Source organism: Salmo trutta, chromosome 39, assembly GCF_901001165.1.
Source record: "Salmo trutta chromosome 39, fSalTru1.1, whole genome shotgun sequence".
Classification (NCBI taxonomy): Eukaryota; Metazoa; Chordata; class Actinopteri; order Salmoniformes; family Salmonidae; genus Salmo; species Salmo trutta.
The window spans coordinates 14325741-14345919 of NC_042995.1; the positions used below are offsets into that span (position 1 = coordinate 14325741).

General features: G+C 43.5%; 1 protein-coding gene across 4 annotated transcripts in view; it reads left to right on the plus strand.

The window, feature by feature from the left end:
• Positions 1 to 20179, plus strand: part of LOC115179733 (potassium voltage-gated channel subfamily H member 7-like) — an 84374-nt gene that overhangs the window by 53037 nt on the left and 11158 nt on the right. For 2 of the 4 annotated variants that reach the window (XM_029741433.1, XM_029741435.1), the window contains 5 exons: positions 5383 to 5808; positions 10404 to 10642; positions 10939 to 11099; positions 11324 to 11523; positions 14105 to 14357. In XM_029741433.1, the coding sequence (XP_029597293.1) occupies positions 5383 to 5808; positions 10404 to 10642; positions 10939 to 11099; positions 11324 to 11523; positions 14105 to 14357 (1279 nt within the window). Of the gene's footprint in view, positions 1 to 5382; positions 5809 to 10403; positions 10643 to 10938; positions 11100 to 11323; positions 11525 to 14102; positions 14358 to 20179 lie in introns of all 4 variants that reach the window. The other 2 variants (XM_029741434.1, XM_029741436.1) reach the window with 2 other exon arrangements.

Sequence of the window (20179 nt, forward strand, 5' to 3'; positions counted from 1 at the left end):
TACTGTAGACCTTCATTGCAAAACAGTGTGTTTTAATCAATTATTTGGTGACATTAATATATTTAGTATAGTTATAACTAAAAAAGATAACTTTTTTAATGTTTCGTTATATAGATTTTTATAAAATTCACTGAGGAGGATGGTCCTCCCCTTCCTCCTCTGAGGAGCCTCCACTGGTGTATACTGTATATACTATACAGTATCTAGCACTGGGTTTTCTTTAAAAGCAGATCTTAGTTTGTCATTAGCAATAAGGACATCTTCTAGTTTAGAGGACATATGCTGGTGTGTGTGTGTGTGTCATACATCTCAATAGTGGGTTGCAGCTTGTATTTTCCAACCGGTTCTTAGTATTTGTTGTGAATATTTATATAGTTATATATACATTTATATATATATATATATATATATATAAAATTATATTTATATATATTATTTATATATATTTATATAGATGGGTTGGGATGGGATGAACTTCAGTTTAGAATGCAATTTGTTTAATCAGCTGTGTTAGCTGAGGCTGGGGCAAAAGTGTAACACCAATCAGGCCCCCAAGGAATGGAGTTGCCCCCCCTGATATAGTTCATATTGGATATACCTACTGCAGGGGAACGTTGTTGTTATACAGCAGGCCTATGTCAGATAGAGTTATAGTTGATTATCTAGACTCATAACAGCCTCTAGTTTCTCTTTCCTGGTTGTACGTTTGGTTAGCAACCATCTGCAAGTTACTATTGAACAGATTACATTGAACATGTTTTTTCCTTTCACCATCTCATTCTCAGTCATTTGATCAAACTAGACAGTTGGATTGTATTTGCTTGTTTCTTTAGTATTTTATATATTTCTCTGACTGTGAGGCCCCGAGCTCGTGTTCCCTGTTTGTCCCCTGTTGTCTGGCTGTGAGGCTCACACTGTTCCAGGCGATGTCTGGAGACCAAGTCTCTTCAGAGTTTGTGTAGAGAGACATGCTCTAGGCTGCAGAATAAACACAGAACCCGACGCAGAACTCAACCAGACTAAACAGGTTGATGATTGACATGAGTCTGTGCTGTAGATTGATAAGCGGCATCAATGCATGTTGATGTTCTATATAAAACAACGTGTTTGATACTTAATGTTCGCTCCATGAGGTTTTATTTCTCCAGGTTTTGATGGGTTAGCTTCAGTTTTACCAGTCGTTATGTCATGGCTTTGCTTCAGTTTTACCAGTCGTTATGTCATGGCTTTGCTTCAGTTTTACCAGTCGTTATGTCATGGCTTTGCTTCAGTTTTACCAGTCGTTATGTCATGGCTTTGCTTCAGTTTTACCAGTCGTTGTGTCATGGCTTTGCTTCAGTTTTACCAGTCGTTATGTCATGGCTTTGCTTCAGTTTTACCAGTCGTTATGTCATGGCTTTGCTTCAGTTTTACCAGTCGTTGTGTCATGGCTTTGCTTCAGTTTTACCAGTCGTTATGTCATGGCTAAGCTTCAGTTTTACCAGTCGTTATGTCATGGCTTTGCTTCAGTTTTACCAGTCGTTGTGTCATGGCTTTGCTTCAGTTTTACCAGTCGTTATGTCATGGCTTTGCTTCAGTTTTACCAGTCGTTATGTCATGGCTTTGCTTCAGTTTTACCAGTCGTTATGTCATGGCTTTGCTGCAGTTTTACCAGTCGTTATGTCATGGCTTTGCTTCAGTTTTACCAGTCGTTATGTCATGGCTTTGCTTCAGTTTTACCAGTCGTTATGTCATGGCTTTGCTTCAGTTTCACCAGTCGTTATGTCATGGCTTTGCTTCAGTTTTACCAGTCGTTATGTCATGGCTTTGCTTCAGTTTCACCAGTCGTTATGTCATGGCTTTGCTGCAGTTTTACCAGTCGTTATGTCATGGCTTTGCTGCAGTTTCACCAATCGTTATGTCATGGCTTTGCTGCAGTTTTACCAGTCGTTATGTCATGGCTTTGCTTCAGTTTTACCAGTCGTTGTGTCATGGCTTTGCTTCAGTTTTACCAGTCGTTATGTCATGGCTTTGCTTCAGTTTTACCAGTCGTTGTGTCATGGCTTTGCTTCAGTTTTACCAGTCGTTATGTCATGGCTTTGCTTCAGTTTTACCAGTCGTTGTGTCATGGCTTTGCTTCAGTTTTACCAGTCGTTATGTCATGGCTTTGCTTCAGTTTTAACAGTCGTTATGTCATGGCTTTGCTTCAGTTTCACCAGTCGTTATGTCATGGCTTTGCTTCAGTTTTACCAGTCGTTATGCCATGGCTTTTCTTCAGTTTTACCAGTCGTTATGTCATGGCTTTGCTGCAGTTTTACCAGTCGTTATGTCATGGCTTTGCTGCAGTTTTACCAGTCGTTATGTCATGGCTTTGCTGCAGTTTTACCAGTCGTTATGTCATGGCTTTGCTTCAGTTTTACTAGTCGTTATGTCATGGCTTTGCTTCAGTTTTACCAGTCGTTATGTCATGGCTTTGCTTCAGTTTTACCAGTCGTTGTGTCATGGCTTTGCTTCAGTTTTACCAGTCGTTATGTCATGGCTTTGCTGCAGTTTTACCAGTCGTTGTGTCATGGCTTTGCTTCAGTTTTACCAGTCGTTGTGTCATGGCTTTGCTTCAGTTTTACCAGTCGTTATGTCATGGCTTTGCTTCAGTTTTACCAGTCGTTATGTCATGGCTTTGCTTCAGTTTTACCAGTCGTTGTGTCATGGCTTTGCTTCAGTTTTACCAGTCGTTGTGTCATGGCTTTGCTTCAGTTTTACCAGTCGTTATGTCATGGCTTTGCTTCAGTTTTACCAGTCGTTATGTCATGGCTTTGCTTCAGTTTTGCCAATTTTTTATTTATTGTCAACAATACATGTTGTGGGTCACATGACAAAGCAGCACTGGCCAAGACACGAAATGACACTCCAGTATTCTAAATACTCCAACAATACAAACAAATAACGTGAGAGGGTGAAATGAACAGACCACTCATTTGCATACAGTTATTCCAGATGAGAGAGTTAATTTGCACAATAGCAAATGAATCCACACTAGGTGCATCAAATTATTATGTCTGAATAATTTATTTAGTAACAGATCAGGGGGAACGACGTGCTCAACTGAGCTCTCATTCTGCAAATTGACTCCTCCCTAGGCTTGCCAGCAGGCTCAGAGACAGTTTACCTCTGTAACCATATGGCTCAAATTAAATTTTGCCACTAACCACAGATATCGGATCAGATTACCCAACCCAGAATTGATTAACGGGATCACTTTAACTATACATTCATGTACATACTACCTCAATTGGGCCGACCAACCAGTGCTCCTGCACATTGGCTAACCGGGCTATCTGCATTGTGTCCCACCACCCGCCAAACCCTCTGTTACTCTACTGCTACTCTCTGTTCATCATATATGCATAGTTACTTTAACCATATCTACATGTACATACTACGTCAATCAGCCTGACTAACCGGTGTCTGTATGTAGCCTCGCTACTTTTATAGCCTCGCTACTGTATATAGCCTGTCTTTTTTACTGTTGTTTTATTTCTTTACTTACCTATTGTTCACCTAATACCTTTTTTGCACTATTGGTTAGAGCCTGTAAGTAAGCATTTCCCTGTAAGGTCTACACCTGTTGTATTCGGCGCACGTGACAAATTAACTTTGATTTGATTTGATATAGGCCTAGAAACATCTGACCCTGGATCAGAGATTAGGTACTCCTTTACCAACTCCTTACAACTGCAGCAGCCCAGTAGTCCACATCGACTAATCTATCCACATGGTATGGGATTCTGCCTGATTTAGGTGGTATGTCATCAAGAGTCACAAAACAACACGTTCGTTCAAAAAGAGGTTTCTCATGACAGTCACTGCCTTTTGCTTCTTTTCCACATTGAGCAAAGGGCAGTTTGATGAAATAAATAAAACTGCCTGTAGCCTACTTACCAAAACTTTTAATGAAGATAACTACTGTAGCTGGACATGAATAATGAAAAGCTTTTTCTCTCACTGCCCTTTATTTGGTGATTTGCTTTAAAGGGTGTGATATAGTGGAGGGTTGTTCCATTGACCTGTAATCACACAGAGGAGAGGACAGAAGACGTCTAATAACCAATTTCATTATAATCACTTAAACCCGCCGCCCTTCGTCCCACTCAATCACAGGGGTTGCCGAGGCGATCCCTGCCAGGATGCGGCTAGGAGTAGGCCTAGATGGTGGAGAAAATAATTGGAAATAGTGGAAATAATTACTTGAATGGACCATCATAGAACATTGACTTGAATGGGGATTCCCATTCTAGTAATTCTAGTTCTATGGCGAAGGCGACCAAAGTGGAGCCCTAATTCCATTTCCAAGGCTCTATTTCGGCTTGCTCTTCTCTCCATCTACAATAATTACTTCTCTGCCCTTGGGTGAAGCACTTTACCTTTCTCTCTCCTCCTCTCCCTCCCTCTCGCCACAGTGATAATCAGCCATGAGAAGCAGAGACAGAAATGTCTTCCCTGGCATTGAAGTGTCAAGCTGGAGAATGAATGATTATATCCCACCACCTCCTAACCACCATAATCATCTTAGTGTCATTGAGACTATTCTCTGCTCTGTGATATTGATGTTAAAAGTTATCCAGGGACAGGCCATACTGTAACTGGAATATTTGGGATATTGATGCAATTCAACATTCCTTAAATAGTGTTTTTCCTACGTAGAAGCCCCTACAAGCACATTCCCGTCATATTACTTGTTTGCAATTTGCTGGTTGATATTGTAAGATACTAAGCTAACATGTACTTCCTGAAGTATGTACTGTATGTGTGGCTAATGGATATTGTAGTTCTGGAAGGATGGCTAAGACACTGTTTTTCCATCAATATTTCCACATGACTGATTTCCTCTTGAGAGTTCAGCGGTGTTTAGTGTCCAGTGATCGACTCATAAAGAATGAATAGTATGCCTGAGGAGGTTAAACGACCTGTATATAAATGTATAGTTATCCTCCCTACAGCCAAGCACAAGGGGCAAGCTGATGATGTTAACCTTTGTGTATTTTCATCCATAGAATTAACTTATTAATGTTATATACAGTATAGAGTACAGGCCATATACATGTACAGTATGTATCCATAATAGCCTACATATAGGCTGTTATGTACAGTAGTTTTAAATAGTGTTATAGAATATTTGAATGCAACATTAGCATTCTTGCTTTTGCAGTAGGCCCCTATACAATATTTACCTCCCACTGACTTTAGCTTGAATTTCAAAGTATTTCCTTAGGATTCTATAGGATTCATTCGCTCTTCTAATACATTGATCCAAGCCACCATTTTCTTCATGTCTTCACTTTACTTCCTCTTAACTCCTCCCTCCTTCCTCCTCAGGTGCTTAACTCCTCCCTCCTTCCTCCTCAGGTGCTATCCCTGGGCGCAGATGTGCTTCCCGAGTACAAGCTCCAGGTGCCGCGCATGGACAAGTTAACCATCCTCCACTACAGCCCCTTCAAAGCGGTGTGGGACTGGCTCATCCTGCTGCTGGTCATCTACACGGCCATCTTCACGCCCTACTCCGCCGCCTTCCTCCTCAACGACCTAGAGGAGCAGAAGAGGAGGGAGTGCGGCTACTCGTGCTCGCCGCTCAACGTGGTCGACCTCATGGTGGACATCATGTTCATCGTGGACATATTGATCAACTTCAGGACAACCTATGTGAATCTCAACGAGGAGGTGGTCAGCCACCCGGCGAAGATAGCCATCCACTATTTCAAGGGCTGGTTCCTCATCGACATGGTGGCTGCCATTCCCTTTGATTTGCTCATCTTCGGCTCGGGATCGGATGAAGTAAGGGAAAACGCTTAGACTCTTTTTACACCATTAAGCCAAGCTGAAACTGAGTCAAACCGAGCTGTACTGTGCTGTGTTGGCCTGGTTACATATCCACCATAGTTATGGTAACAGTACTTGAAAGAGCCATTTGCGTCGGCCTAATCGAGTGAATCAGGCATTAGTCACTTAGCTGCTTACTCACAGACACGTGTCACTAGGCCTCTGGTCCAAGTCGTGATGACATGGGGCTCCTGTAGTTTTTCCCCTCATTCTCTGAAATGTTTGAATTAAAGTCGCTTAGTCACTTACTCACAGGCACACGTCAGACAACCTCAGGGTCCTCGTCGCCATGACGGTGCCCCTGTAGGTTTCGCTAGTCAGACGCCTCTCGTTTTCACATCTGATTGGGTCTCAGTCTGTAGCTATGGCAGATTGCCTCGGGCATCCTAAAACTGTTGAACGGCGTCTGCCTCTCAAATAGCTATGAGTGCTAAATTGCAGTTTGTTGTTGTTGGTTTGTCTGTGTTGCTTTTGGCTCCCATCAGGTGGAACAGTAGCTTTCCAAGTTCTCAACTCTAGAAAAGGAGAGAGGGAAAGACAGAGCAAGAAAGATGCAGGTTAAAAGAACGATTGTTGGACTGCAGTGAGAGGGAGAGATGTGTTCCTGCGTATGAGAGGGACAGAGGAAGAGAGAGGGACGATTTATCTACTCTGATTACACCCACAGGATGTCAATATCTCAGCCGAGCAGCGACTGCTAAGTGTGTCCCTTGCTGGCACGTCACAGAGCGGGACAGGACAGGGTACATGATGTTCCAGAAAAAAAGATGTCTCCTGCAAAATGATGACAAGTGAGCATGTGTAGGGAGCAGTGGTGTGTCAGAGCAGTGATTTGTCGAGTCATTATTTACCATCAGGTGTCTTGTACCAGAGAATTACCCTCAGTCTGGGTTTGTCAGTGAATGGCAGGAAGAGGAAGAGGAACAGACAGACGAGTGGTGCCATGCCACAGCGTGTGTCCATGTAATATAGTGTTTCTCACTTTTCAGGAAATAAGCAGCAGAGGCTACATTTTATGATAACACGTGCAGGTTTTTTGTGTAAGTCCTGCAGCAACAACCAATTAAGAAAATTGACGTCCAAATTACATTTGTTGATAATTAGAATGAGGTGTGTCAGTGCTGGGGTGAAACAAAAGCCTGCATGCCCAGACAGTAGTTTTCCAGGGCACAGATTTGTGCCCGAGTTGAGCGCGCGTAAATGCAACGTAATTCCCTTTTTATGGGCTTTTCTCTCTATGCGTAGTTTTACTTTAAATTTAAACATGAGAATAGCATGCTACTCACCCACTATTTGTTTGAGGTGGAGCTAGAATAAAAGGAGGCGCGTCTACAGATTCTGATCTTTACCTAATTCCCTCATAATTCCACCACCTTTACGTGAGATGAAACCATGAATAAGGTCTAGCGAATTTACCGGTTCCAAATTGAAATTGTACTAATAGAAATAATACCGTTCTCCATGCACTGTAGCATACAACTTGATAGGCTCTATTGATAAGAGCTAGGTAAATGAGTAATCCGTTTGGAGAAGGGGATCATCAATACACATAGCAATTGTTTTAGATGATTTTTCCGTATGATCCCTGCACACGAATGTGAAACCAGCCGTATGGAAGCAAACTGAAAATCATATTAACGTGGAATGTATATGATTTTTTTCACAGTGAAATAGGATATAAATAGCTGTGCCGTTATTCAGAATTGTTATTGTGTGCCCTCATAATTTGCATGGATGAAATTTGGAGACCCAAGCTATAGGCTTCTGCAGGGCTGGACCTGCCGAGTTGATGCATGCGCTTTCTAATGTTTTGATTATATGCCCAGGCTTTTCTCTGTTTTATTTTCCAGCAAGTGGGAGGGTTTTCAGCGGTTGAATTAAATTTATACAGAGGTTGCAAGGTAGCCACACCTGCAGAGCGTGTTACGCAACTAAATAAGGTACATCTGTATACCAAATACTGATGAGTGCCGAGGAAAGGCGTGCATGATTGGCTATGAAAAGCCAACTGACATTTACTCCTGAGGTGCTGACCTGTTGCACCACTGTGATTATTATTATTTGACCCTGCTGGACATCTGTGAACATTTGAACATATTGGCCATGTTCTGTTACAATCTCTTCCCAGCACAGCCAGAAGAGGACTGGCCAACCCTCATAGCCTGGTTCCTCTATAGGTTTCTTCCTAGGTTCTGGCCTTTCTAGGGAGTTTTTCCAAGCCACCGTGCTTCTACACCTGCATTGCTTGCTGTTTGGGGTTTTTGGCTGGGTTTCTGTACAGCACTTTGTGACATCAGCAGATGTAAGAAGGGCTTTATAAATAAATTTGATTGATTGATTGCGTAGGAAAGGCATAAATTCCTAAATCGGGATCGGGCCCCAGGAGCGTAGTTAGAAAACCCTGTTGTAGCCAGTAGTCTATGGGATTATGTCTTCTATTTCAGACAGTGGTTGAACACAAGCCATCACGTGCTGTCTGCCTATCAGGGGTTGTGTAGAGGGGACAGGCCAACACAGATGACTAGCAAACCCCATCCCCAGATTTACCATCAGGGTTGTTAGGGAGAACCTTTAGTTCTCCACTCTTCAACTCACAAGCACTGCAGACTTAAGCAAGTATTTTAGTCAACCATACACTAATATAGCCTACTAAAGCACCCCTTTTTGCACACAAACCCTTCAGTCACTCTGCACATCTGACATTCCAGTCAAGATCAACAGTTAGGATAAATTCTAAAAACCTGGAAAGAATTTGATTGATTTAGGACATGCCCCGTTTGTCTGAGACTGATTTCTCTTCCCTGTTGAGAAGTACACATGGGTTCTACATGGAACCAAAAAGGGTTCTACCTGGAGCCAAAAAGTGTTCTTCAAAGCGTTCTCCTTAGGGGACTGTAATGAACACGATTGGAGACTGAGAGCTGGTTTCAAGTGCAGGGCACAGCAGGTGTGTATTGTAAAGGACCACAGGAGGAGGCAGGTAACTGGGTCCAGGGGCGGGCAGAAGGTCATACACAGGGGGTCCAAATAGGCAACAGTACAGACAGGGAAAAGGCTAATAACGTCGTCCGGGAGATCAGGCAATAGGTTGATAACAGGAAATGCGATAGGCTAAAGTACAGACAGGAAATAGGCAAAAGGCGTCATTAGTGAGGCAGGCAAACACTATCATACACAGGAGGATTACGTTACGGGAAAACCAGCGCTCCAAATAGAAGTGTGTCACAAAACAAACAATACCTTTCAATGATGGGCTGCAAAGAACTGAACTAAATAGTGTGTGATAATGACATACAGGTGTGTGAACAGGTGATCAGAATTCAGGTGATTGGGATCTGGAAAGTGAGCTGCGTTCAGGGGATCTACGTGTTTGAGAGTGTGAGTTGGAAGCAGACGTTACAAGGGCAGCCAAAGAACCCTTTTAGGTTCTAGATAACACCTTTTTTTCTAAGAGTAAAGGAGACAAAAGCTGCTGTAAATGATTGCAGCGATTTGGGCGGATGGGCCGGGCGGTTTGTAATGGAGCTTTCAGAGCCTCAGCAGTAGCAGCTGTGTCCCTCACCAGAGCATATTTACCTGTGACAGAGTCGAGTCAGTGTTGCGCCATAAATCAGACCAGCTTCTATGAGACAAGGAACCATAGTCACTGTCAAATTGAGTCTCGTGTGTAAACGCGATGAAGCACCCTGTAAATAAATGTGTACAGGTGCAGAGAGCTGACTGACTGTAGAGGACGAGAAACAGTAGTAGTAATGACTTCCCTCAGGATATTACTATAATCGTCAGTCCTGATGAGACGAGGAACAAACTATTAGCGTTTCCCTAAGACTCACTTATGCTGTTTGCAGACTGTGCGACACTAATAAATCAGCTCTTATCTCATGGCAGGCCGTGGTCGTTTTTTTTTTTTTTTTTTTGTCACCGTGTTAATTTAGCTGGGCAGGAACCGAGATGAAGAGATGCCAGGATTAAGGCTGTTTAAATGAAACTGAACATAAGGAGGGGTGGGAGGACAGGAGAGGCGTGGTGTTTGCTTTCATGCCGCCTGGCTGGAAGACTTGAACGTTCTCTGTCAAAAGCGCAGTTATTTTCGATTTTTTTTTATTGTTCTTTAAAAACATGTTTTTTTTTCTGCAGTCGTCTTAGTATCAGTATGTAGGCTTGATTAAACCCACCTCACCCCTTATTCCTCCTAACAACATTTTAGAATGACGGAAATATGTTATATTTCTGTTATTGCCACTGCTCTCTGCTGGTGTAGACAGCAGTCTATTTTTTGCAGAGTTCCCTTCCATTGACACGCTGTCATGTTCAGTGATTTAGAAACTGGAATTTAAAACTGGATTGTTGTTATTTAGCCAAGCTTGATTGTAACAGTACTATCTTAACCCTAACTCCTAACCTTTGATCTGACCTTAAAGTTACCCCTAATAACAACAAATTGCTTCCTGTTTGTGGTGCATCCAATTAACAAATAACTTGCCAGCACTGTACTGCAACACTCAAACCCCCAGCCAATCACAGCTCTGCTTACTTCTATATCTCCTCAGACCACAACTCTGATTGGGCTGCTGAAGACCGCCCGGTTGCTCCGACTAGTTCGCGTGGCCCGTAAGCTGGACCGATATTCAGAGTACGGCGCCGCCGTCCTTATGCTCCTCATGTGCATCTTCGCCCTCATTGCCCATTGGCTGGCCTGCATCTGGTACGCCATCGGCAATGTGGAGAAGCCCTATCTGGAGCACAAGATTGGCTGGCTGGATAACCTGGGCGTGTCTATTGGAAAGAGGTACTAGGCAAGCTAAAATATACTGAATTACTGAATATCGTAACAACATGTACCATGGACTTGTGCCTCAATGTACCGCAATACTATTTACTGTATCACATGACTCTTTAATAACGATGCAGTTAAATGATCGGAAAGAACTTCATGATTTGTTAATTAAACTAAGAAATATTGGTACAAAATCAGATATATTTATTTTTTTATACTTTCCCCATAATGATGTTGGGATAATACTGTATAAAAAATACAGTGAAATGTATGGAACCAGGAACTGAGTGTACCGTCTCACCACCTAGGTACAACTACAGTGACCCCAGCTCTGGCCCGTCCATCAAGGACAAATACGTCACGGCCCTCTACTTTACCTTCAGTAGTCTGACCAGCGTGGGCTTTGGCAACGTCTCCCCCAACACCAACTCCGAGAAGATCTTCTCCATCTGTGTCATGCTGATTGGCTGTGAGTGTTTAGACTGTACCAGGACTGAAAACAGAACAAACAAATGAACACGTTATACATATTACTACAATGAATCACTATTACTGTAAAGCCAAGTAGTACTACTCCGTAAGTTATTGTACTACTATATTCCTAGCTACTGATTAATTGAGGGAAATTAGAATATTGCGATCAGTGATGACGACATGATGATCTCCTGTCTGGTGGGATTCTCCCTCTCGCAGCCCTAATGTACGCCAGTATCTTTGGTAATGTGTCGGCTATCATCCAGCGGTTGTACTCCGGTACGGCGCGGTACCACCTGCAGATGCTCCGGGTCAAAGAATTCATCCGCTTCCACCAGATCCCCAACCCACTGAGGCAACGCCTGGAGGAGTACTTCCAACACGCCTGGAACTACACCAACGGCATCGACATGAATATGGTGCGAATGGGGGGAGTGTGTGGGGGTTGTGTGGGGAGGAGGGTGGGGGTGTAGGGGGTTGGGAGGCTGTGTGTGTGCGTGATTGTGTGTGTGTGTATATGAGGCTAATAAGTCTTCCAAGTGAGACTTTAGCAAAAAAAAATCTCATATTGGGACATAATGTTATTCTTATGGTGGGATAAGGGAATGCATAATGGTTCATTCTCAGATTGATGATTCAGATTGCTGCTGTTCTTCAATAGGTTTTTAATGCTCAGCCCCACAGTTTGACGACGCGGTTACGTTACTGCGTTGCTGTGTTTCTCCTACAGTACTTAGCTTCTCGGTGAAGCTGTTCAATGTTTTTTCTGACCTTAAACAACCCTGTCTCCACGACGGTTCTTACCATTAACATAAAGCCTAGTGTGTTCCCTTAGCGACATGGTTTTATGACATTGTTATGATCTTGATTAGGATTCTAAACTCTAGAATGAAAGCAATGGATACTGTATGTAAACCGGCGTTTCCCCTGGTGATGTTAACTGTACTTATTTAAATGTGTCTTTTCCTTGTCTGCCTCATGTCAAATGGAATGACTTCATCACTCTGGTAAGAGCAGGAGGTACTGTGTTCAAAGAAACGTGTTGTTTTCAAAAATGGCATAGTGTAGTAAATCGTAGACCAAGACAAAAATCAAAGAATAAATGTATTAAAATCCATCACTTCGTCTTTATAGTCTAGAAAAAAGCATGTTCATTTGAAGGTATGCTCCCCAGTTACTTTTAAATACTGTAGCCCTCTCTAGATCATGCCATGTACACTGAATATAGAAAACATTAAGAACACCTTCCTAATATTGAGTTGCACCCCCTTTTGCCCTCAGAACAGCCTCAATTCATCAGGACAAGGACTCTGCAAGGTGTCGAAAGCTTTCCACAGGGATGCTGGCCCATGTTGACTCCAATGCTTCCCATAGTTGTGTCAAGTTGGCTGGATGTCCTTTGGGTGGTGGACTATTCTTGATACACACAGGAAATTGTTGAGTGTGAAAAACCCAGCAGGGTTACAGTTCTTGACACGCTCAAACCGGTGCGCCTGGCACCTACTACAATACCCCGTTCAAAGGCGCTTAAATATTTGACTTGCCCATTCACCCTCTGAATGGCACACATACACAATCCATGTCTCAAGGCTTAAAAATCCTTCTTTAACCTGTCTCCTCCCCTTCATCTACACTGATTGAAGTGGATTTAACATGTGACATCAATAAAGGATCATAGCTTTCACCTGGAAAGAGCAGGCGTCATGGAAAGACCAGGTGTTCTTAATGTTTTGTAGACTCAGTGTATATACTGACTTCCCCATTGCATGCCAGCCAGTAGTATAACCCTCAGTGCTTCTAGCAGCCCATATTGTCCATCACAGATTGACTTGCATGTGGCTTGCCACAAGGTCACCGTTTGCATGAAATCTGTGTATTCAAACACAATCACATAATTTTATATGGCAGTTACCAGGCTGTGAATACTGCCGATGAGAGAGGCACAGGCAGCCTGGCACTGCCAGGTTTCCCTCCATGTGGGAGGCTTGGCACACATGTCCAGCGATATTGCACCTGCACTTGCCAAATGTTGTTCAATCTCTCCTTTCCAAAATCTTCTGCTATGATTTTTTTCTGACAACTATTGAAAAATAGCCTCTCTTTTTCAAGAAATTTAGATTTGTCCAGATTTGTTTTTTGTTAATAAGGTCATTGTTTTGTTTGTGATATAGAGAATGGTTTATTGTTTCATTTTCCCCTTTTGTGTGTTTGAAGCCTTCCCTTGCCCTTTGGTCCCCTGTGATGTCACAGTTCAAGATTTGATCCTCTGTTTACAGTCATCTCATGACCTTTAACATTTGACCCTGTGTGGTGTTCAGTCCCAGGAAAATGACTTGCTTTCCAATTGAGGGCATTAATGTCACTGAATCCGTTAGGTGACATTTTTTCCAGTGAAATTATTTGAATTTAAGCATGTAGTAATTTAAATAGTTGAAATACTTGTGTCACTCTGATCCTTAAACTCTAAATGACATTACAGGTTAATTCAATTTTGAGGTAAGTATTTTATTTATTCATTTTATAATAAATCTGAATCACAGACACTAATGATACCCCACTAAGATAGAAAGCTACCTCATAAGCACACTTGTGCTAATAATTTTTTTTTATCAAAGGGAAGGCGTGTTTCCATGTTTGTTTCCATGTTTTCCTAGTTTGTTGTGTCTTGTATAGCAGTGTTGGATATCCATCTGTTTACCCCCACCTGCTAGTACTCTGATTAAAAACTATGGAAAGATGCCATAAAAATACCCCCTCAAACAGTCACATATGACAATGCAGTATTTAGATTTTGAGAAGAAGACCAAAACACAATTGGCAATTGTATCAACCCACTCTGGATTCCAAACCAAATCTGACTCGCAAACTCAAACCAAACCCACACCCAAAGACGTCTCGATTTAGTTTGACAGCACATCTCTGATAACACCACAAACACTTCCATCCCAGTCCTATCTGACCATTCTCCTATTGCTGTGGCCTATCTTTTCACGCCCCCAGGTCCTAAAGGGTTTCCCAGAGTGTCTCCAGGCTGATATCTGCCTCCACCTCAACGCGAGTCTGCTCCAGGGCTGCAAGGCATTCCAAGGGGCTACTAAGGGCTGCCTGAGGGCCCTGGCCATGAGGTTCAAGACCACCCACTCCCCACCGGGCGACACACTAGTCCACTGTGGAGACGTACTTACTGTCCTCTACTTCTTGTCCCGGGGGTCCATCGAAATCCTCAAGGATGACATCGTGGTGGCCATTTTGGGTATGCGCTACTCAAATGTTGACGTTGTTTATTGTTTCACATTGTTTATTAATATTATCTTTATTTAACCTGGTAGGTTATTGAATACACATTCACTTTTACAATAACAACCAGATGAAAGGTTGCAATTAAAACCAAGTTTCATTGTAAACTCCACTTCACACTTCAGGGGTATTTTGTGCTTTGTAAAAAAGTCCCGAACAAAAATATACGCGAGACACTAGTCACTGCAACAATGACTCGTCTTTTTATTCATGTCGGGCTGTGGAAGATGTTCTCCAGTAAAATGACATCCTGAAGAAATGGTTACCTATGGCTGTGTGAATACTTCATTACAGGATGATCACACTACTCAAACACCTCTAACGATTTCCTTCTGCCTGAAGGTCAGCTTAATCAGGCTGTTTGGAAGAAAAACTATCTTAGAACAGCAGCACTGAAGGCACACTTTCAAAGACTGTTTTTGTCTCCAAATAGTTCAAGCGGTACTGGAAATGAATAGTAACACAGTACAGTTCAGGTGTCCCAGTGCTGCACTTCTCATCAAAGTGTGTGTATGTGTCTCTTGCCTCTGTGTGTGTCTGTATATCCTCTGTGTGCTGTTTATAAGAGGCTAGTCTCGCTCTTCTGCTATGCCTGGGTGACCAGGTGACATCTCTTATGAGCACAGATTCTCATGGCTCCCTCCAAGAACACACTGTGATAGACAATAGCGCTGTATAGGAGGGTTTTATAGCTGGGAGAAGAGAGAGAGCGGTAGAGGATAAAGGAGAGAGCGATAGAGGGGAAGATAAAGAGTGGGGGGAGAGAGAGATGGAGAGAGGGGAACGTAGGGTGGTTTATTGGATCATGTATTATGCTATCTAATTGCCAGCTGAGGGTGATGGAGTGTTGGTGGTGTTAGCAGTCGCTGCTCGCAGGAGATATTGACGTCCCTGGGATGTAATCAGAGTAAATCTCCCCTTCATCTCTCCTTCCTTCTTTCCCCTCACCTTTATATATATATATATGTATATCTCTCTCTCTCTCTCTCTCTCTCTCTCAGCGCCAAGCAAGTGTTACAGGCTAAGCATTGTATAAACTGCTCATTTTTCACTCAGCCAATGAGCTTCAGCAAAACGCAGCGACACAATAGGGTCATGGGAAGACGGCGGTCGTGTTCCCCTGCTCAGACATTGCTGATGCATGCCAGATCTTACAACTCCTGGATAAGTATTTTGAGCATCAGCTGACCACATCATACAGTATGTTATAGCAATCTGGTGCCTGACGTTACAGTTGATGACATGGCAGGCAACCATTGGTTGATGCATGCAGCGTCTGAGCAGGGGAAAACCACAGGTGTGTTGAAAGAGATGGGTTAATAAGGACTCAGCACGTTCACCAACGGTAAAGTCACACAAACACTTATTGCTCTACTTATCGCAGTCACGTATTTCTATGCAATTTCTATCGTGAACTAGTAAGTGCAATTAGTGTGTAATCAACAGAGAGCAATAAACAATGAATTGTATCTGTAAAATAGATGCTGCATCGAGCTTTTTAAGTTAAAATGGTGAAGTGACCAGAGGAAAGACTTGGTGCTTGTCCTTACTCTCACCTTAGCGCCTGTCCAGGTTTGGACAAAGCCGTATTCATTTGACCGTGGAGATCTAGGCCAAGAGCCAGGGCATGCTGTGGGGGACGGACACACACACACACACACACACACACACACACACACACACACACACACACACACACACACACACACACACACACACACACACACACACACACACACACACACACACATACATATCTCTGGAGGTGACAGGACAGGCTATCACTGCCATACCAACACTGTAAACTGACAGGTCTGCACATAGGGAAGCAAGGCGGACAATAATATAACTGAGCCTCTTGGTCATTCCAGGTCAGCCCTATAGACATCCACACTGCTTCCCTGTTGTCCTATAGTCAGCCCTATAGACATTCACACTGCTTCCCTGTTGTCCTATAGTCAGCCCTATAGACATCCACACTGCTTCCCTGTTGTCCTATAGTCAGCCCTATAGACATTCACACTGCTTCCCTGTTGTCCTATAGTCAGCCCTATAGACATCCACACTGCTTCCCTGTTGTCCTATAGTCAGCCCTATAGACATTCACACTGCTTCCCTGTTGTCCTATAGTCAGCCCTATAGACATTCACACTGCTTCCCTGTTGTCCTATAGTCAGCCCTATAGACATTCACACTGCCTCCCTGTTGTCCTATAGTCAGCCCTATAGACATTCACACTGACTCCCTGTTGTCCTATAGTCAGCCCTATAGACATTCACACTGACTCCCTGTTGTCCTATAGTCAGCCCTATAGACATTCACACTGCCTCCCTGTTGTCCTATAGTCAGCCCTATAGACATTCACACTGACTCCCTGTTGTCCTATAGTCAGCCCTATAGACATTCACACTGCCTCCCTGTTGTCCTATAGTCAGCCCTATAGACATTCACACTGACTCCCTGTTGTCCTATAGTCAGCCCTATAGACATTCACACTGCTTCCCTGTTGTCCTATAGTCAGCCCTATAGACATTCACACTGCCTCCCTGTTATCCTATAGTCAGCCCTATAGACATTCACACTGCTTCCCTGTTGTCCTATAGTCAGCCCTATAGACATTCACACTGCCTCCCTGTTGTCCTATAGTCAGCCCTATAGACATTCACACTGACTCCCTGTTGTCCTATAGTCAGCCCTATAGACATTCACACTGCTTCCCTGTTGTCCTATAGTCAGCCCTATAGACATTCACACTGCCTCCCTGTTGTCCTATAGTCAGCCCTATAGACATTCACACTGACTCCCTGTTGTCCTATAGTCAGCCCTATAGACATTCACACTGACTCCCTGTTGTCCTATAGTCAGCCCTATAGACATTCACACTGCCTCCCTGTTGTCCTATAGTCAGCCCTATAGACATTCACACTGCCTCCCTGTTGTCCTATAGTCAGCCCTATAGACATTCACACTGCTTCCCTGTTGTCCTATAGTCAGCCCTATAGACATTCACACTGCCTCCCTGTTGTCCTATAGTCAGCCCTATAGACATTCACACTGCTTCCCTGTTGTCCTATAGTCAGCCCTATAGACATTCACACTGCCTCCCTGTTGTCCTATAGTCAGCCCTATAGACATTCACACTGACTCCCTGTTGTCCTATAGTCAGCCCTATAGACATTCACACTGCCTCCCTGTTGTCCTATAGTCAGCCCTATAGACATTCACACTGCCTCCCTGTTGTCCTATAGTCAGCCCTATAGACATTCACACTGCCTCCCTGTTGTCCTATAGTCAGCCCTATAGACATTCACACTGACTCCCTGTTGTCCTATAGTCAGCCCTATAGACATTCACACTGCCTCCCTGTTGTCCTATAGTCAGCCCTATAGACATTCACACTGCCTCCCTGTTGTCCTATAGTCAGCCCTATAGACATTCACACTGCTTCCCTGTTGTCCTATAGTCAGCCCTATAGACATTCACACTGCTTCCCTGTTGTCCTATAGTCAGCCCTATAGACATTCACACTGCCTCCCTGTTGTCCTATAGTCAGCCCTATAGACATTCACACTGCTTCCCTGTTGTCCTATAGTCAGCCCTATAGACATTCACACTGCCTCCCTGTTGTCCTATAGTCAGCCCTATAGACATTCACACTGCCTCCCTGTTGTCCTATAGTCAGCCCTATAGACATTCACACTGCTTCCCTGTTGTCCTATAGTCAGCCCTATAGACATTCACACTGCTTCCCTGTTGTCCTATAGTCAGCCCTATAGACATTCACACTGCCTCCCTGTTGTCCTATAGTCAGCCCTATAGACATTCACACTGCTTCCCTGTTGTCCTATAGTCAGCCCTATAGACATTCACACTGCCTCCCTGTTGTCCTATAGTCAGCCCTATAGACATTCACACTGCCTCCCTGTTGTCCTATAAGGAAATTACATAACCTTTACAGTGAATTTGGAAATTATTCAGACGCCTTCACTATTTCTACATTTTGTTACATTACAGCCTTATTTTAAAATGGATGAAATAGTTTTTTACGTCATCAATCTACAAAATACCCCATAACGACAAAGTATAAACAGGTTCTTCCAAATTTTTGCTCATGTATTTAAAATAAAAACTGAAACATGTCACGCGTGCTCCCTCTCCGACCTCTAGGTCACCAGGCTGCTTGTTATTGCTCACACCTGTCATGCTCATCAGCGCCTAATGACAATCACCTGGACTCCACCACCTCCTTGATTACCTGCCCTATATATGTCACTCCCTTTGGTTCCTTCCCCAGGCGTTATTGTTCCTGTTTCAGTTTCATGTCTGTGCGTTGTTTGTGTTGCTTGTTTTGAATTGTGTTTCATTTATTGATTAAATGATTCACTCCCTGAACTTGCGTCCCGACCCCCAGCTCACACGTTACAAAACATCACATTTACGTAAGTATTCAGACCCTTTACTCAGTACTTTGTTGAAGCCCCTTTGGCAGCGATTACAGCCTCGAGTCTTCTTGGGTATGACGCTACAAGCTTGGCACACCTGTATTTGGGGAGTTTCTCCCATTCTTTTCTGCAGATCCTCTCAAGCTCTGTCGGGTTGGATGGGGAGCATCGCTGCACAGCTATTTTCATGTCTCTCCAGAAATATTCGATCGGGTTCAAGTCCAGGTTACTCAAGGACATTCAGTGACTTGTCCCGAAGCCACTCCTGCATTGTCTCTGCTGTGTGCTTAGGTTTGTTGTCCTGTTGGAAGGTGAATCTTCGCCCCAGTCTGAGGTCCTGAGCACTCTGGACCAGGTTTTCATCAAGGATCTCTCTGTACTTTGCTCCATTCATCTTTCCCTCGATCCTGACTAGTCTTCTAGTCCCTGCCACTGAAAAACATCCCCACAATATGATATTGCCACCACCATGCTTCACCGTAGGGATGGTATTGGCCAGATGATGAGCAGTGCCTGGTTTCCTCCAGACTTGACGCTTGGTATTCAGGCCAAAGAGTTCAATCTTGGTTTCCTCAGGCCAGAGAATCTTGTTTCTCATTGTCTGAGAGTCCTTTAGATGCCTTTTGGCAAACTCCAAGCAGGCTGTCATGTGCCTCTTACTGAGGAGTGGCTTCTGTCTGGTCACTCTACCATAAAGCCCTGATTGGTGGAGTGCTGCAGAGATGTTCTCCCATCTCCACAGAGGATCTCTGGAGCTCTGTCAGAGTGACCATCGGGTCCTTGATCACTTCCCTGACCAAGGCCCTTTTCCCCGATTGCTCAGTTTGGCCGGGCGGCCAGCTCTAGGAAGAGTCTTGGTGGTTCCAAACTTCTTCCATTTTAGAATGAGGGAGGCCACTGTGTTCTTGGGCACTTTCAATGCTGCAGAAATGTTTTGGTACCCTTCCCCAGATCTGTGCCTGGACACAATCCTGTCTTGGAGCTCTATGGACAATTCCTTCAACCTCATGGCTTGGTTTTTGCTCTGACATGCACTGTCAACTGTGGGACCTTATATAGACAGGTGTGTGCCTTTCCAAATCATGTCCAAACAATTGAATTTACCACAGGTGGACTCCAAGTTGTAGAAACATCTCAAGAATGAACAATAGAAACAGGATGCACCTGAGCTCGATTTCACATCTAATAGCAAAGGGTCTGAATACTTATGTAAATAAGGCATTTCTGTTTTTTTATTTAATCCATTTGCTAAAATTTCTAAAAACCTGTTTTCGCTTTGTCATTATGGGGTATGTGTATAGATTGATGTGATTAAAAAATATATATTTTAAAATAA